Raw genomic sequence first — 18252 nt, 5'->3', positions numbered from 1 at the left:
TTCACAGTGATATGTTTCAGAACTGGGAAGTTCTGACCTACAGACACACAGAAGAGGACAGCACAGATTGCTCATCACTTGTTCACTTCCTAACAATGGTTTATTAAACTGAATTTGTCATATAAAAACTAGTCCTATGTGTTCATACCAGGCATCTTAAAATTGAAGAAACTCCATGACAAGAAGTTGGAGTGGATGGTGGTCTCTTCCAGCTCTTTGATTTTCAGCATTTTGGAAGTCCATATAGGCCACGGAGGCTTCAGTGGGTAGAAGATTGACTACAGACCCATCAGATGGACCCCACACTGTTCTATAAAACATTTGATGTTTACTCTGAATTCCTTTTAATGAAGAGAGAGATTGGATTACCTTGAACATATCTGGCATAGTGACTGAAGAGAAACTGCAGGCATATAGCTTAAGGCAGCATTGTATCGCAATAAAAGGAATGTCAACACTTCAAACCTGTAAACATACAAAAAAAGACCTCTGAATAATGGAAGCACTTCAAACCTGTAAACATACAAAAAAAAAGACCTCTGAATAATGGAAACAGACAAGAACTTATATTTACAAGGAGAAAATGCACATTCTGTTAACTCTCATCTTAAAAGCTAGCAACAATATCCAGCTTTTGTTTTTGCAAATGGAGAACATGTAATACTTATGAAAGGGTAGTTCATAGTTCTAGGACTAAAGGTGCACTATGTGCTTTTACCTGTTTTGTGCTGTCAGCATCTCTCTTTGCAAATACGGTCCACTGTACACAACCCTGGATAAGCCATGTTGAGAGAGAGCACCCTCAGTAAGAGCCATGGAACCAATACTGGATGGCTAAAGAAAACAAACACTTGATAAATCATTCAGGAGAAGAATACTGAAAAACGTTTAAATAACTAAAAAACAAAACAAGTAAATAAAGATAGCAAATAGTTTTTCAACAATCATTCCATGCATATCCGCCTCATTAATACATGCTAAAAGACTACATCCATTATGAGTTCAACAGGGAAGTCAAACATGGTAAATGAAATGCAGCTGCACACCATTACAAACTTAATAGATTAAACTCTTGTGCCAGCAGGCTGAAGACTGACAGGTCGCAGATTCGAATCCAGTGAGGGCACGGATGACCTCCCTCTGTCAGCTCCAGCTCCCCATGCAGGGACATGAGAGAAGCCTCCCACAAAGATGGTAAAACATCTGGGCATTCCCTGGGCAAAGTCCTTGCAGACGGCCAATTCTCTCACACCAGAAGCAACTTGCAGTTTCTCAAGTCACTCTTGAGACGAAAAAAGTGAGGAACCATTAAACATTAAACTACTCCTACTCTATTTTCAAAAAATTGCGGGGGGGGGGGGGGCTGTTGCTCTTGAGAAAGAGATTGGTTCCAGCTTTGGAGCACCACCAAGATTAAAGCAAATAGCCAGAAACAGAGGGAAATGTTCCCTTCCATGCATTCTATGCTTCAATGTATTCTTCACTTTGCCAAAGTCATTTTGTTGTTATTTTACAGTAGACCAAGTTTAGCAAATGAGTCTGCTACTACCCTGTACCTTCTGCCTCTAGTCTGCCAGGGGTGCTTTGAATGCGATTTTCTTGTTTCTTGGCAGGGGGTTGAATTGGACGGCCCACGAGGTCTCTTCCAACTCTATGATTCTATGACTATGTATACTGACTTCAAGAATTTGGTTCTTCTAGTATTCCTGTTTCAGCATTATAACCCCCTAATCTAGTTCAAACTGGGCACACAACTGCATTTTCAGAAGGGAAGCTATTCTTATGTAGGATCTCGATGCAATGTACAATCCAGAGCTGCAAACAACACACAACTTGTACAGGTATTGTTGGGTGTTCACTATAAATGATTACCCTGAAGTTTGCAAAAACAGTGCTGGAAAAAGTACAGCAAGTACCCCCACTTTTCCACATACTATTCTATCTGCAAGCGGGATTACAACACTCAAAAGGGAATGATATTAAAAAAAAATTTATTATGCCAATGGTTACTATTTTGAAAAAAAATAATATTCATTAGATTTGTAGATGCAATAACATTTCTCACATAAATTCATGTAATATAATTATAACGCTGAACAATTACATATTTCATGCTTTCATATAAATTATACTTTTATATGTCGGAGGAGGATTTTCAGCTCTGGGGATCCACTACACAACACACCAGCCCCCCCCCCCCCCCCAAGTCTTTTTGAGTACTATAGAGAGAGGAGAGTAAGAGGGCAAAACAAGCTAGAGAGAGTATTACATTATGTTTTCATTACTGATTCTGGAGGCTTCCAAGAGCTAAAACTGCAATCTGTTTAGCCAGGGAGCCCAGAGATCATAAAACTATCCTGGAACTGGGCACATTCCTTGGTGTGCAAGGCACCCACCCATGTTTTAAATGGAGTCACTCTCTCATCTTGCAAAACCCTAGTTCCCATTAAGCCACATCTAGTTTTTTTTTAATTTACAGTACCTAGTTGCATCAACTGCAAATATTTAGGCTGAAGAACTAGGGAGAGCACCTTATGGCCCACCAGCTGCTGTTGTATTTCAGTTCCCATCATCCCTTCAGCCAAAAGTGAAAGATGGGAGCTACACACTAAAAACAGGTTGGAGAATTGCATGTTATCCCTGCATAAGATGACAAGACGGCTACAACAAAAACATGGAAAGTATATTTATTAAACTTACTTCATGATACACTGAAGGTTTTGATAAGGATGGAATTGTGAAACTTAATACCCTACTGTGTCCCTCTTTGTCAACTATTTCCTGTGGGATGTAAAAATGCAAGTTACATGATACTGTGCAAAATATACAAGAACCATTGCTTTATTTAGACTAGAGTTCACTTCAAGAAAAGCTGATATTATCCAACATTACCCAAAGCTGCTGCATGGACACCGTATAATAATTAGCAGTTGTAGAAAGATATATTGTGGAAGCAAGAATATTTTTATTTTTCCTGTTCTGCACCATTTAATCAAAACATTCTACAGATGAAATGTAATAACTTTGATTAATCTATGATTGATAAATTGTTTTATTTCAGAAATAGGAATCAATCAAGCACCCCTCAAGAGATTACTGAACACCAAGTCCAATCAGACCGAGCAAGCATAGCCAATAGTGAGGAATGATGGAAGCTGTCATCAAGTAACCTGTAAAGGATTAGCAGTTGAACCTCCTTTATCCTAAATGTTTGGGACTAAAAACATTTCATTCCCACTGTATTTTTAATAGAAGTAGCATAGCATGTACTGTATTTACAGGGCTGGAGAGACAAAAGAAAGATGTAGATTTGTGCTGAGCACTACATTTGGATTCTTGGCATTTCAAAAATTCTCAGTCTCTCTCTAGCTGTGCATCTCTCATATGTAACACAAGTATCCAACAAATGCAAAGCAAGGCTGGAGAAATATCTGCTGTGAAAAGGTGAGAATCCAAGTGTAATGCTAACAACAAATCTATGCCTTTCACCATTTCACAGATCCTCATGTTTCTCTCAAGCTTCACGTCTTATTCATTTACTATTTATGTTGTGAGTGATACATGAGGTTGGAAAGAGACTGAGAATCCAAGAGACTGCCAAAATTACAGTACCTGTAACTGTACAGATCCACCAGCAACTGCTTCTTTCAGGCAAATGAGGCAGAAGCTGGCAATAGGTAGTAAAATGTTTCAGATTTTGGAAGGTTTTAGATTTTTTGATAAGGGAGGTTCAATTTATATATGACCCCTAACCATGAATAAGACTAATACTTTAACTTTTTCTTACATTATTTCCTATGGAGTACAATTGAATTTCCCAATTTAGCATATAAATTGAACAATTTTCCTTTTCAGTAAGCTGAGGTGTTTACAAAGTTCCATCAATTAGAAATTAGGAGGCCACATTTACAGATACTATCATACATTGCTCTAAAATGGTCAGATGCTAGAAAACTGTTCACAGAACATATGTCACAGAAATTATTATGTACAGGTAACTGTTAGTCTGTTGCTGTAGAACATAAAGGTCCCTGTTGACATATTTTATTTACAACATTGATCTTGCTAGGCTGAGCTACTCTCAATGGCTGCTCATCATAGCTACTTTTACAGCATCTTGTATTTGCTTGCACGTTGTACTGCAGTGCAACTATTTCTGTCACTTGACTTTTTGAGATCCCTTGATATATCATTCTTTTGACTCTTTTCCATGCTCAGGCCTGTTTGTGCAGGCTCTCACAGCTATTTCCTGCATTTGATAAAGTAGCATATGCTACAGAAGAGCACTGTTTTAAGTACTGATAGAAAAATTAGCAATGTCCCTTTCATTTATGCTTTTACAACAATCAAGATATATTTAGTTGCAAATGAATATACTGACTAATGATGCAAATAAACACCACTGTTATCACAAGCATAACATGGTAGTTTTACCATGAATATAGTGCAAGCCACTACTATCTGACTAAGATTTCTCTATTACTATAATTGTTTTTGCTTATGGAACACATCATTAAACTGAAATTCACACCCAGATGCAGTAGTGACAGCTGTCAACACAGGCGGCTTTAAAAGGAATAGGACAAATGAATGATAAATGAGGCAATCATTTGTTATCACCATGACAGATATATGTTCCCTACAGTATCATAAATTATATCTCTCATAAAATTAGTTGCGGGGCGGGGGGTCGAGGTTGCTCTTTCACTAATATCCTATTCATGAGCTTCCCTTGGACAAATAGGTGGAATAACCTCTTCTACACAGAGTTGGTTAAAAGAAGATACAAGCATCACACAATGGTTTGTACTCTGTCTCAAGAAAGTTTTAATACATTTCTGAAATGTGAATACAAACCAAGTTGTAAACTCCAAGTAGAAGTGCTTCTATGCAGCCACTACTCTGTAGGTCTTTGCTGGCAGACACAGCAAGATAGCACCATATCAGTTCTGGAAGAAACTGCAATGTAAACTGCAACAGAAGTTCTTCACCACTGCGATAGAATTCAAACAGCTGGTGACAGACTGGCTCCAGCAGCTGAAACAAAGACCACTCTGAGTGATTTCACATATTATGACAATACAACTTTCTGCTTTACAAGGAAACATAATCTGTCTATTTTCAAAAGCACCACTGTTATGTGTCAAATACTACATATATAGAATGCCGTGTGCCTACTTCTTTTCCTAATGTCTTATTAACCAGCAGTAAAGATTTCTGCCTTTCTCCAGCATGACAAATTCCTTCTCCTTCTGATTTCAATAGCAAACAACCTTCCTGCCAGCTGGTTATTTTTAATGTACATACAAAAATGCAATTAACTTCAAAATCAGATATTTGATGTTTAGGGCATTCTAAAAAGCTGAAACATACACTGATAAATCTAAGAACAAGGAAATCTTAAAAAATGAAACATGATTTTGCATCATACATACTGTATTTTGTACTTCTCATTACTCTGTCCATATGCACACTTTATTACAGTATTTAATCACAGGCCAACTGTATTACTGTATACATTTACATACCTCACTTTGTGGGTCCTGAATAACTTTATAAAGAGATGAAACCAGAGAAATCTTGTCTTTCAGATTTTTAGCATAGCTTGGAATAGATGCTTCCGGCACAGTCTAATACAAAACATGTAACAGACAAAATAAGCCAATGTTTTCATTGCATTTATAGCTAAAAATATGTTCCTCCTTTCTACTGAGAAAGTATTAATCCTAACATTTTAAACTGTATTATTCTAGGATGCAGATGAGCAGAATGCAGGTTGGGATATACTGAGAAATCTCCCAGATTAGCAAGGTTTTCTGTCTAACCATAGTAGGAACAACATCTTCCACTTCAATCAGACTATGTAAAAAAAATTAGGATAACTAGAGGTGCATCCACACAGTAGAATTAATGAAGTTTGAGACCACTGAAACTCCCATGGCTGAATACCATGAAATCAAGAGAGTTGTAGTTTCACAAGGTCTTTAGCCTTCTCTGCTAAAGAGTGCTGGTACCTCACCTAATACAACTCCCATTATTCCATACTATTAAGCCATGGCAGTTAAAGGGCTCTCAACTGCATTGATTCAACCGTATATTATACACTCCAGGAGGGGACTTTGTGAGTTGAGTTCAGATCTAATGCCATCAACAGAGCCCTGGGCAGTGCAGATCTGATTCTGCAAACATATTCCTAAATGCCTGTTTGAATACTCTTGGGATTGTGGGGCAGATAGATCCAGTAAAGTTGAAGTCTTCTCACTCCTGTTTGGATGAGAAATAAACTTCAAATAAAAATTAACAATTTCAAATTTCAGCAAATGTTACAAAATAAAAAAACAATACTCTTGACTTTTTATATTTCTGTGTGTAGGCAGATATTGTTGTACCTTCTGCATTTTTCCTTGCAGATCAGTTTCAAATATCAAATGTTATCCACAAAACTTTAAGAAAATGTAGTTTCCATTCATGGGAAACAATTCATAAAGGCAAGTCTACTAAAATGCCTATATGATTATTGAAATATCAAACATGATTAAGTCAACATCAAAACAATCTTAGGAACTGTAATGAGTCATATGATAATTCAAAGTGACACTATTGTTTCCTGGCATTTTTTAAACATGTATTTTCCCACACAAAGTTACATCAATAGAACCTTGAACTTGCTTTAATCACAATGCAAAACTTCTGAAACAGATAGAAGTATCAGATTTTCTAAACAAACTATTAGGTATTCACAGTCCTATACAACAATAATTATGAATTATTATCAATTATTATTAATAGTATTATTAACTTTGTGTTTTGTCCTGTCGTCCTTCAGACTCCATTTACAATAGAAGTCTGGGCTGTGTGAAAATCAGCCTAGCCAGAAATAATGCAAAAGAATAATCTACCAGAATCAGCTAAAAATTGAATTACAAAGGGACAAGGGAAATAGACATGAAATAGCTGCATTCTAACCAATTTTCCAGCTGTTTCATTTTATTTCATTTCACGCTGTCACCTCTGAAATTTCTTTTGGTTTAATATAGTAATGTAGCAACAACAAGAAAATAAAAAAAATGGCAGACAATGACTTTTAAAGTAAATAAATAAGTTTCCAAATTTCTTAAATTATTCTTTTGATAATTTCTTATCTATAAAAAGGTCACATTTATGTAAAAGCAAGAAGTAATCAAATTGAGTAAAGCATGGTCTATTTGTCAAAATAGGTGCCCTTTCCCTTAATTTCTGATCCTGCACTTCCTATTTTACACAAAGATAACTTCATCAATCTCTAACTCAACATAAAAATAGATAAACCATTAAAAATGTGAAGATAATGAAGTTATCAAAGCCGAAATCTAACTCTTAGACAGGAGAACAACTAGCTCTCCACACATGGATGCTGTATGGCCATGTTCCAGAAGCATTCTCTCCTGACGTTTTGCCTGCATCTATGGCAGGCATCCTCAAAGGTTGTGAGGTCTGTTGGAAACTAGGAAAATTGGGTTTATATATCTGTGGAATGTCCAGGGTGGGAAAAAAAACTCTTGTCTGTTTGAGGTAGGCGTGAATGTAGTAATTGGCAACCTTGATTTGCATTTAATGGCCTAGAAGTTTTCAAGGTCTGACTTCTTACTGCCTGGGGGAATCCTTTGTTGGGAAGTGATTAGTTGGCCCTGATTGTTTCTTGTCTGGAATTCCCCTATTTTTGAGTGTTGTCCTTTATTTACTGTTATGATTTTATAGTTTTTTAATACTGGTCACCAGATTTTGTTCATTTTCATGGTTTTTCCCTTTCTGTTGAAATTGTCCACATGCTTGTGGATTTCAGTGGCTTCTCTGTGTAGTCTGACATGGTAGTTGTTAGAGTGATCCATAATTTCTGTGTTATCAGATAATATGCTGTGTCCTGGATCATAACACTAAATAAAGAACAACACTAAAAAATGGGAATTCCAGCCCAGAAAACACACGACAACCTAGTGATTCTGGCCATGAAAGCCTTCAACAATACATTATCCACATATGGCTAGCAAAGATCTGCTTTCCAAGAAATGAGACCTGCTAACAGAATATTGTAGTGTTGCTGCTGGCTGAAAGGCAAAAGAGGTTCTATTTACAATCCACATTGCTTTATGCAAGCACAATTGGAGGAGTGAGGGCTCAACAGCCTTTAATCACAACCAGCACTGTCTACTGTAGGGCCACTGCATTTGTGTTTAAACTTATCACTTTGAAATACACAATGGATACTGTATGCCTACGTAAGTCAGCTGCTAAATAATTATTCTTTTAAGAGGTTGTGTCCACAGCCAACACTCTAGTAGAGTACATTGTTTTTGTCTACATTTTAATTTTTTTACACTGCTTGGAAGAACATTAGCTGAACACCACATAAATAGCAAAGCAATTTAGCAAACCTTTCAGAATCTTACTATAATTATATAAACATTCTGCAATTTGTTGTCTACAATTTTAGCACAATATTGGATGCTAACCTATATACAGGGGCGGCCCGTCCATTACTCGAAGTAAGCGGTGGCGGAATACTTTTTTTGCCAGGGGGCGCTGTTCTGTCCTTAGGCCACGCCTCCTCCTGCAGGCCCCATGCGCCCTCCACAGCCTTCTTCTAATGGAGAAGCGCAGGCCCCGCCCCCTAGGCGAGAGGGAAGTCCTCCCTCCCTCCACGTGCTACCAGGAGGGAGGCAGCCAGCCAGCCAGGCTCTTTCGCTTTCGCTTTCCTTCCCTGCAGCTGAGCCTGGACCCCTCTCTCAGGGCAGCAAGGAGGCCTGGTCAAAAGGTACTGCAAATGTCATCTTCTGTACATGCCTCCCCCAAACCCCTCTAGTCTTTGGTTATGGAAGTCCTATATGCCAAGCTTGGTTCAATTCTATTGTTGGTGGAGCTCAGAATGTTCTTTGGTGCTTGGTAAACTGCAATTCCCAAATGTCAGGGTCTATTTTTCCCAACCCCCTCTCCAGTATTTTCTGTTAGTCATGAAAGTCCTGTATGCCAAGTTTGGTTCAGTTCTATTATTGGTGGAGTTCAGAATGCTCTTTGGTGCTTGGTGAAGCATTCTCACCTGATGTTTCACCCACATCTATGGCAGGCATCCTCAAGAGGCTGTGAGGTCTGTTTGTAACTAGGCAAGTGGGGTTTGTATATCTGTGGAATGTCCAGGGTGGGAAAAAGAACTCATGTCTGCTTGAGGTAAGTGTGAATGTTGCAATTGGTCATCTTGATGAGTATTTAATGGCCTTGCAGCTTCGAAGCCGAGCTAGTTGCTGCCCAGGAATCCTTTGTTGGGAGCAGTTAACTGGCCCTGATTGCTTTATGTCAGGAATTCCCCCCCCCCTTTTTTTAGTGTTGCTCTTTATTTATTGTTCTGATTTTAGAGGGTTATTTTAGAGGGTACTGGTAGCCAGATTTTGGGCGAGGGGCGAACGAGGCATTCTCTCCTGACGTTTTGCCTGCATCTATGGCAAGCAGCATCCTCAGAGGTAGTGAAGTCTATATTTATAAGGGTTTATATTTATGTGGAATAATGACCAGGGTGGGACAAAGGACTCTTGTCTGCTGGAGCGAGGTGTGAATGTTTCAACTGACCACCTTGATTAGCATTTGATGGCCTGGCAGTGCCTGGAGCAATCTTTTGTTGAGAGGTGATTAGATGTCCCTGATTGGGTTGTTGTAGGTTTTTTCAGGCCATATGGCCATGGCCTAGAGGCATTTTCTCCTGACTTTTCGCCTGCATCTATGGCGAGCGAGAGGGGCGAGCGAGGCATTCTCTCCTGACGTTTTGCCTGCATCTATGGCAAGCAGCATCCTCAGAGGTAGTGAAGTCTATATTTATAAGGGTTTATATTTATGTGGAATAATGACCAGGGTGGGACAAAGGACTCTTGTCTGCTGGAGCGAGGTGTGAATGTTTCAACTGACCACCTTGATTAGCATTTGATGGCCTGGCAGTGCCTGGAGCAATCTTTTGTTGAGAGGTGATTAGATGTCCCTGATTGGGTTGTTGTAGGTTTTTTCAGGCCATATGGCCATGGCCTAGAGGCATTTTCTCCTGACTTTTTGCCTGCATCTATGGCAAGCGAGAGGGGCGAGCGAGGCATTCTCTCCTGACGTTTTGCCTGCATCTATGGCAAGCAGCATCCTCAGAGGTAGTGAAGTCTATATTTATAAGGGTTTATATTTATGTGGAATAATGACCAGGATGGGACAAAGGACTCTTGTCTGCTGGAGCGAGGTGTGAATGTTTCAACTGACCACCTTGATTAGCATTTGATGGCCTGGCAGTGCCTGGAGCAATCTTTTGTTGAGAGGTGATTAGATGTCCCTGATTGGGTTGTTGTAGGTTTTTTCAGGCCATATGGCCATGGCCTAGAGGCATTTTCTCCTGACTTTTCGCCTGCATCTATGGCGAGCGAGAGGGGCGAGTGAGGCATTCTCTCCTGACGTTTTGCCTGCATCTATGGCAAGCAGCATCCTCAGAGGTAGTGAAGTCTATATTTATAAGGGTTTATATTTATGTGGAATAATGACCAGGGTGGGACAAAGGACTCTTGTCTGCTGGAGCGAGGTGTGAATGTTTCAACTGACCACCTTGATTAGCATTTGATGGCCTGGCAGTGCCTGGAGCAATCTTTTGTTGAGAGGTGATTAGATGTCCCTGATTGGGTTGTTGTAGGTTTTTTCAGGCCATATGGCCATGGCCTAGAGGCATTTTCTCCTGACTTTTCGCCTGCATCTATGGCGAGCGAGAGGGGCGAGCGAGGCATTCTCTCCTGACGTTTTGCCTGCATCTATGGCAAGCAGCATCCTCAGAGGTAGTGAAGTCTATATTTATAAGGGTTTATATTTATGTGGAATAATGACCAGGGTGGGACAAAGGACTCTTGTCTGCTGGAGCGAGGTGTGAATGTTTCAACTGACCACCTTGATTAGCATTTGATGGCCTGGCAGTGCCTGGAGCAATCTTTTGTTGAGAGGTGATTAGATGTCCCTGATTGGGTTGTTGTAGGTTTTTTCAGGCCATATGGCCATGGCCTAGAGGCATTTTCTCCTGACTTTTCGCCTGCATCTATGGCGAGCGAGAGGGGCGAGCGAGGCATTCTCTCCTGACGTTTTGCCTGCATCTATGGCAAGCAGCATCCTCAGAGGTAGTGAAGTCTATATTTATAAGGGTTTATATTTATGTGGAATAATGACCAGGGTGGGACAAAGGACTCTTGTCTGCTGGAGCGAGGTGTGAATGTTTCAACTGACCACCTTGATTAGCATTTGATGGCCTGGCAGTGCCTGGAGCAATCTTTTGTTGAGAGGTGATTAGATGTCCCTGATTGGGTTGTTGTAGGTTTTTTCAGGCCATATGGCCATGGCCTAGAGGCATTTTCTCCTGACTTTTTGCCTGCATCTATGGCAAGCGAGAGGGGCGAGCGAGGCATTCTCTCCTGACGTTTTGCCTGCATCTATGGCAAGCAGCATCCTCAGAGGTAGTGAAGTCTATATTTATAAGGGTTTATATTTATGTGGAATAATGACCAGGATGGGACAAAGGACTCTTGTCTGCTGGAGCGAGGTGTGAATGTTTCAACTGACCACCTTGATTAGCATTTGATGGCCTGGCAGTGCCTGGAGCAATCTTTTGTTGAGAGGTGATTAGATGTCCCTGATTGGGTTGTTGTAGGTTTTTTCAGGCCATATGGCCATGGCCTAGAGGCATTTTCTCCTGACTTTTCGCCTGCATCTATGGCGAGCGAGAGGGGCGAGTGAGGCATTCTCTCCTGACGTTTTGCCTGCATCTATGGCAAGCAGCATCCTCAGAGGTAGTGAAGTCTATATTTATAAGGGTTTATATTTATGTGGAATAATGACCAGGGTGGGACAAAGGACTCTTGTCTGCTGGAGCGAGGTGTGAATGTTTCAACTGACCACCTTGATTAGCATTTGATGGCCTGGCAGTGCCTGGAGCAATCTTTTGTTGAGAGGTGATTAGATGTCCCTGATTGGGTTGTTGTAGGTTTTTTCAGGCCATATGGCCATGGCCTAGAGGCATTTTCTCCTGACTTTTCGCCTGCATCTATGGCGAGCGAGAGGGGCGAGCGAGGCATTCTCTCCTGACGTTTTGCCTGCATCTATGGCAAGCAGCATCCTCAGAGGTAGTGAAGTCTATATTTATAAGGGTTTATATTTATGTGGAATAATGACCAGGGTGGGACAAAGGACTCTTGTCTGCTGGAGCGAGGTGTGAATGTTTCAACTGACCACCTTGATTAGCATTTGATGGCCTGGCAGTGCCTGGAGCAATCTTTTGTTGAGAGGTGATTAGATGTCCCTGATTGGGTTGTTGTAGGTTTTTTCAGGCCATATGGCCATGGCCTAGAGGCATTTTCTCCTGACTTTTCGCCTGCATCTATGGCGAGCGAGAGGGGCGAGCGAGGCATTCTCTCCTGACGTTTTGCCTGCATCTATGGCAAGCAGCATCCTCAGAGGTAGTGAAGTCTATATTTATAAGGGTTTATATTTATGTGGAATAATGACCAGGGTGGGACAAAGGACTCTTGTCTGCTGGAGCGAGGTGTGAATGTTTCAACTGACCACCTTGATTAGCATTTGATGGCCTGGCAGTGCCTGGAGCAATCTTTTGTTGAGAGGTGATTAGATGTCCCTGATTGGGTTGTTGTAGGTTTTTTCAGGCCATATGGCCATGGCCTAGAGGCATTTTCTCCTGACTTTTTGCCTGCATCTATGGCAAGCGAGAGGGGCGAGCGAGGCATTCTCTCCTGACGTTTTGCCTGCATCTATGGCAAGCAGCATCCTCAGAGGTAGTGAAGTCTATATTTATAAGGGTTTATATTTATGTGGAATAATGACCAGGATGGGACAAAGGACTCTTGTCTGCTGGAGCGAGGTGTGAATGTTTCAACTGACCACCTTGATTAGCATTTGATGGCCTGGCAGTGCCTGGAGCAATCTTTTGTTGAGAGGTGATTAGATGTCCCTGATTGGGTTGTTGTAGGTTTTTTCAGGCCATATGGCCATGGCCTAGAGGCATTTTCTCCTGACTTTTCGCCTGCATCTATGGCGAGCGAGAGGGGCGAGTAAGGCATTCTCTCCTGACGTTTTGCCTGCATCTATGGCAAGCAGCATCCTCAGAGGTAGTGAAGTCTATATTTATAAGGGTTTATATTTATGTGGAATAATGACCAGGGTGGGACAAAGGACTCTTGTCTGCTGGAGCGAGGTGTGAATGTTTCAACTGACCACCTTGATTAGCATTTGATGGCCTGGCAGTGCCTGGAGCAATCTTTTGTTGAGAGGTGATTAGATGTCCCTGATTGGGTTGTTGTAGGTTTTTTCAGGCCATATGGCCATGGCCTAGAGGCATTTTCTCCTGACTTTTCGCCTGCATCTATGGCGAGCGAGAGGGGCGAGCGAGGCATTCTCTCCTGACGTTTTGCCTGCATCTATGGCAAGCATCCTCTACTAGTGAGGTCTGTTGGAAGTAGGAAAAAGGGTTTATATATTTATGTGGAATAATGACCAGGGTGGGACAAAGGACTCTTGTCTGCTGGAGCGAGGTGTGAATGTTTCAACTGACCACCTTGATTAGAGGGCCCGCCAGAGTGAGTGCCTGCCTTCCCTCCTTAATAATAATTTTAATTTCTCCTCCCTATTCTACTAAATTAATAATTAAATTTAAAAAATATTGAAAAAATATTGAAAAAATATTGAAAAAAAAGGGCGCCATCTTTACAAAATGTTTTGTAAATATTTACGAAATTTCGTAAATACCGAACTTTTTTTTTTGAAAATTTTGTAATTATTTTAAATATCGAAACAAAAAAAAACCCCAATTACAAAACGATTTTAGAAACAAATTTTTGTGTTGTTACCCAGGCCTAATAGATAGATAGATAGTGATTGGTTTTGGGGGGGGGGGGGGGGCCAAAATACTGTTTGCTTACCATTGAAAATTACCTAGGGCCGCCTCTGCCTATATATATTTCAGAAAATAATCTAATACTAATGGGAATTCTGACATTTCATCTTTCCTTCAAACAGCTATTGATAACATAAACCACTTTTACACTGCATTTCATCCTACCAATCATGTGATATAGATTAGGCGTAGAAAGAATGACCGTTTCATCAAAATGTCTTGAGTTTGAGAGCAGAGTTTTAAATAATATGGACTTCAAGAGGCTTGAATTACCTTGAATTCTGATAACCACTCTTCTACAATCCCTGTTTCGGCAGCCAACATCTTCCAACATTTGCTTGGAAAATTTCAAGCCTTAAGATACAAAGAAAAATAAGTTTATTTTTCAATACATTTTTTGCTTTAAAACTGGAACCACTTGAGTGGAGAGAGACAGAGAATGTATACAGAGCAGGCATGAGCAAACTTTGGCCCTCTAGGTATTTTGGACATCAACTCCTACAATTCCTACAATTCCTAACAGGTTGTTAGGAATTATGGAAGTTGAAGTCCAAAACATCTGGAGGGATGAAGTTTGCCCATGCCTGATATAGAGAGAGCAATATGCTGAAATAATTTAGTCTGTTGTCGTAATAACGCACATACTCCTTCTCAAAGAACAGCTAATTAAAAATCAGCAGTTGCCTGGTCTGAATACAATATCTCTAATATTTAAGCTGCTTAGAACAGCATCAATATCAGTTCACCAACACAACACATTTGTTCTAAGATCCAAAAATGAAGATAATGAATACAAATTGTAAACAGAATAATGTATGCGGTATGGCCATAACATTGACCCTACCCCTGCAGAGTCAGAAGGAATAACCTTAGTATTGCCATCTGTCAAGGACAAAGTATTTCATGTTTTGCTGAAAGTAGACGAAAAATGTGCATGTCACCTGGGATGCACTTAGCTTCCCGTTGCACATCAGGGGGGCAATGCCAGCTAGCTTGTAGAGTTTATCAACAGGTGTAGATTTAAGACATCCTGTGATTATTTTTTATGTAAAATAATAACATGAAGAATAAATAAATAAATTATTATTATATTTCTCCTTTTCAGTTTTTGCCTTTTAAAATAATATATAAAAGAATGAAATACAGATCTTATCCTTCCAACCAACATTGCTGAATAAATGAGATATGTGATAGAACATATGCCATGATTTTCATAGGTCCCACACACAGCATGGGACATTCCTTTCAAAGGAAGACACAATCTCCTGACCAGTTTTATTCTCACAAAGACAGAGGAGAAAGGCCATAGGACAAGATGTATTTTTGTAAAGTCCTATCAAACTAAGATATGCATATTTATCTGTTGTTCTTATGTTAGTCCAATTACAGCAATTGTCTGGTGAGAGTGAGAAGGAAAAAGGGAGGCACACCTTTGAGAACCCCAGGGTGCTAGTATTGAGTTGTCAAGATAATGAGGAAAGCAAGATCCCCTGTCTGGACTATATTTATAACTGAAGAGAACAAGTGACTCATTCAAAAACACTACTCTTTAGAATACTTTTCTGTTAAGGGAAATTATATTTTAATAAACTTAAACTAATAAACATAAGAACTAAAAACAATATGAATTTTATCAAGAAGCACCTCAGATGCATTTTGAAATTTCTAAAGCGTTTTTTGCCCTCTCCTCCCACCATTAATATGACATTACACAGATACAAGTTACTTTAAAAGCCACACTATAGGTCCCTCGGTTAAGAAATGAATGCTAGAGAAAGTGTCTCTTTTCAATCAGCACAACTACAATGTGGGTTATAAGAAATATGAGTCACTCAATCAAGACCTTTGAAGGTAATAACACAGTATTATTCAAAGCAGCTGTGCTTTCAAAGTACCACTGTGATACTAAGTTATTGTTTTCTATTGGTTTCTCAAGTGCAAGTTCAAAACAATAAAAGAAAAATATTACTTAGCAACTTTTGTATATATGTTTCTAGGCAATCATCTAGAATGTACCTCAATACTACAATGTCTCTAATTTTCTGTTCTCATTCCACATTCTGCCATACTTATACATTTCAGTTGAATAAATCTAGTATTAACAGTTTGCATCCAGTACTATATGAAAGCTTTTTCTGCATTATTGTATTTTCTATTTGTTTATTTTCATCTATACATCTCTGTGTTATCATACAATGTATCAGGGTATAACATTTTAATTGGATGTTCTCTTATTTGTTATCTGTGATGCAGCAATTTACAGTTATAGCATCAATTTGACAATCAAGACAGCTATCTTTTTTTGTCCCATCCTTATTTCTCCTCTATAAAATCAAGTTCAACCCAAACATATTTCAGTTTGGTGATAATCTGAGAGCCGTTCAGCAGTGGAACTCTCTGCCCCAGAGTGTGGTGGAGGCTCCTTCTTTGGAAGCTTTTAAGCAGAGGCTGGATGGCCATTTGTCAGGGGTGATTTGAATGCAATTTTCCTGCTTCTTGGCAGGGGGTTGGACTGGATGGCCCATGAGGTCTCTTCCAACTCTTTGATTCTATGATTCTATGATTCTATATCAAAAGCGGTCACTCGACAGGCATTGCATTAATTCAGACTATGAAACTAACATAAATTTAACAATTCTGGGTGTGCTGTTCTTGCTTTCTAACAGCAAATTGACCTACACCTATACAGTTTAGACCAAAAAAATGACAATTTAGCATTCCAACTATAAAAATTAACAAATCAGGCTGGCATCCTTGAGCATAAATCTCATAAACTCAGATATTGAATCTGAGGAATGTAGCAATTATTTTATATCTGAAATACTATTGTATTTTGTTCAGTGCAAGACACAAAAAGGAAGACATACCTAAAAGGATTCATCTCCAACTATGTTAAATCTCAGTATTATTTTTGGCAGGTGAATTGTTTATTAACAATCCACAATCAAGACAATTACAGAAGCAAACAGCCAACAACAGATATATCAGATTAGAATAATACATGCAGATTCAAGCCATATGGTATTTTTGATCAAATTTCAACCTTTTGTTTTATTATTTTTAATGTTTTATTTGTTTATTTTTGCAGAAATTACATTTTTATTCAATGTCAAATACAGTACATTGATATTATTGCTTCTTCTCCCTCCCCACTCACAAAATCTACACATATACGTATATGTAAACATATACACTTCTAAACAGTGCCTACAGCAATTGTTCCTCATTAAACTATTCCCTCCTTCCACCCTTCCTGCTTCAGTGACCCCCCATCTTTTGGGTTGAAGACAACCTTGCCCTTCCTTCACAGTAAAACATTCATCTATTCTTCCCTCTAGCATAGTGGTTCTCAATCTGTGGGTCCCCAGATGTTTTGGTCTACAACTCCCAGAAATCCCAGCCAGTTTACCAGCTGTTAGGATTTCTAGGAATTGAAAGCCAAAACATCTGAGGACCCACAGGTTGAGAACCACTGCTCTAGCACAGGAATCATTATCTAAAAATTACAAGCCAAAATTCTAACAAAGACCAAATTATGGAGCCTATCCTACAAACTTCAAAGATAGTTGCCATTCTTCACCAAGTTCTTCTCTATTTCCTCCCTATTCATCATAGCCAATTTATCCACATTCCAATTCCAAAAACTGCCACTATCCATTTTCTTTTTTACTTTTCTTTTTTCTCCAACACAAGCCTCTGTTTTTTTGCTTTCTTCCCTGCCCATCTCTAATGTTGCATCCTCCTCTCTTCTTGCATGTGTAGTAGTTTATCTAGTTGAAATGTGTTCTTCTGCAAAACTCCCTTGTCTTTGTCTCTCTTTGAAATGTAAAGATATACGTGCATGCACTGGAATCCTTCATCATACAGGTTTTAGCAATTCCTGTTTAAAATTGACACATCATACATATAGGAAGCTATTCCACCTCAGACATTCAGATGAGTGTGAGCGTGGCAAGACAAAACAGCTGTAAAACAGAGGCATAATAACATATACAGGCCCACTGGGAAAGGGTTTAAGTGTGCTGTTGTTGGTCCAAATGTTAGTTTCCAATTAATTAGCAAAAAATTGCAGAAGTAGGGGGAGGGAAGGAAGAAAAAACGATACTCTACTCTCATCTTTTTGCAGTAGCTAACAGGCAAAAGATTGCATTACTAGATTATATTTAAAAAAAAAGATAATCTGTGTTGAATATATCAGTAGAAAAGAGGAAATCAAACACAATTTCAAAGTGTAGAACATATACATTAAACTTAAATGCTTTAGATATTTACATTATATCCTTCAGTGTGAAATTGTTTTATTGTAGACTAAC

The 18252-nt window shown here is 39.3% G+C and overlaps 1 protein-coding gene across 2 annotated transcripts in view; it reads right to left on the bottom strand.

The window, feature by feature from the left end:
* The window catches only part of HYCC1 (hyccin PI4KA lipid kinase complex subunit 1), a 48931-nt gene that overhangs the window by 17906 nt on the left and 12773 nt on the right, over positions 1–18252 (bottom strand). For both annotated transcript variants that reach the window (XM_060782101.2, XM_060782100.2), the window contains exons 2-7: positions 14213–14293; positions 5529–5630; positions 4858–5037; positions 2701–2781; positions 719–834; positions 370–465 (exon numbers count right to left, since the gene is read on the bottom strand). In XM_060782101.2, the coding sequence (XP_060638084.1) occupies positions 370–465; positions 719–834; positions 2701–2781; positions 4858–5037; positions 5529–5630; positions 14213–14263 (626 nt within the window). In that variant the 5' untranslated portion in view covers positions 14264–14293. The remainder of the gene's footprint in view (positions 1–369; positions 466–718; positions 835–2700; positions 2782–4857; positions 5038–5528; positions 5631–14212; positions 14294–18252) is intronic.

This window comes from Anolis sagrei, chromosome 6 (genome assembly GCF_037176765.1).
Source record: "Anolis sagrei isolate rAnoSag1 chromosome 6, rAnoSag1.mat, whole genome shotgun sequence".
NCBI lineage: Eukaryota > Metazoa > Chordata > Lepidosauria > Squamata > Dactyloidae > Anolis > Anolis sagrei.
The sequence above is the reverse complement of the archived record's forward strand: the minus strand, read 5'-3'. Positions and strand labels throughout refer to the sequence as shown.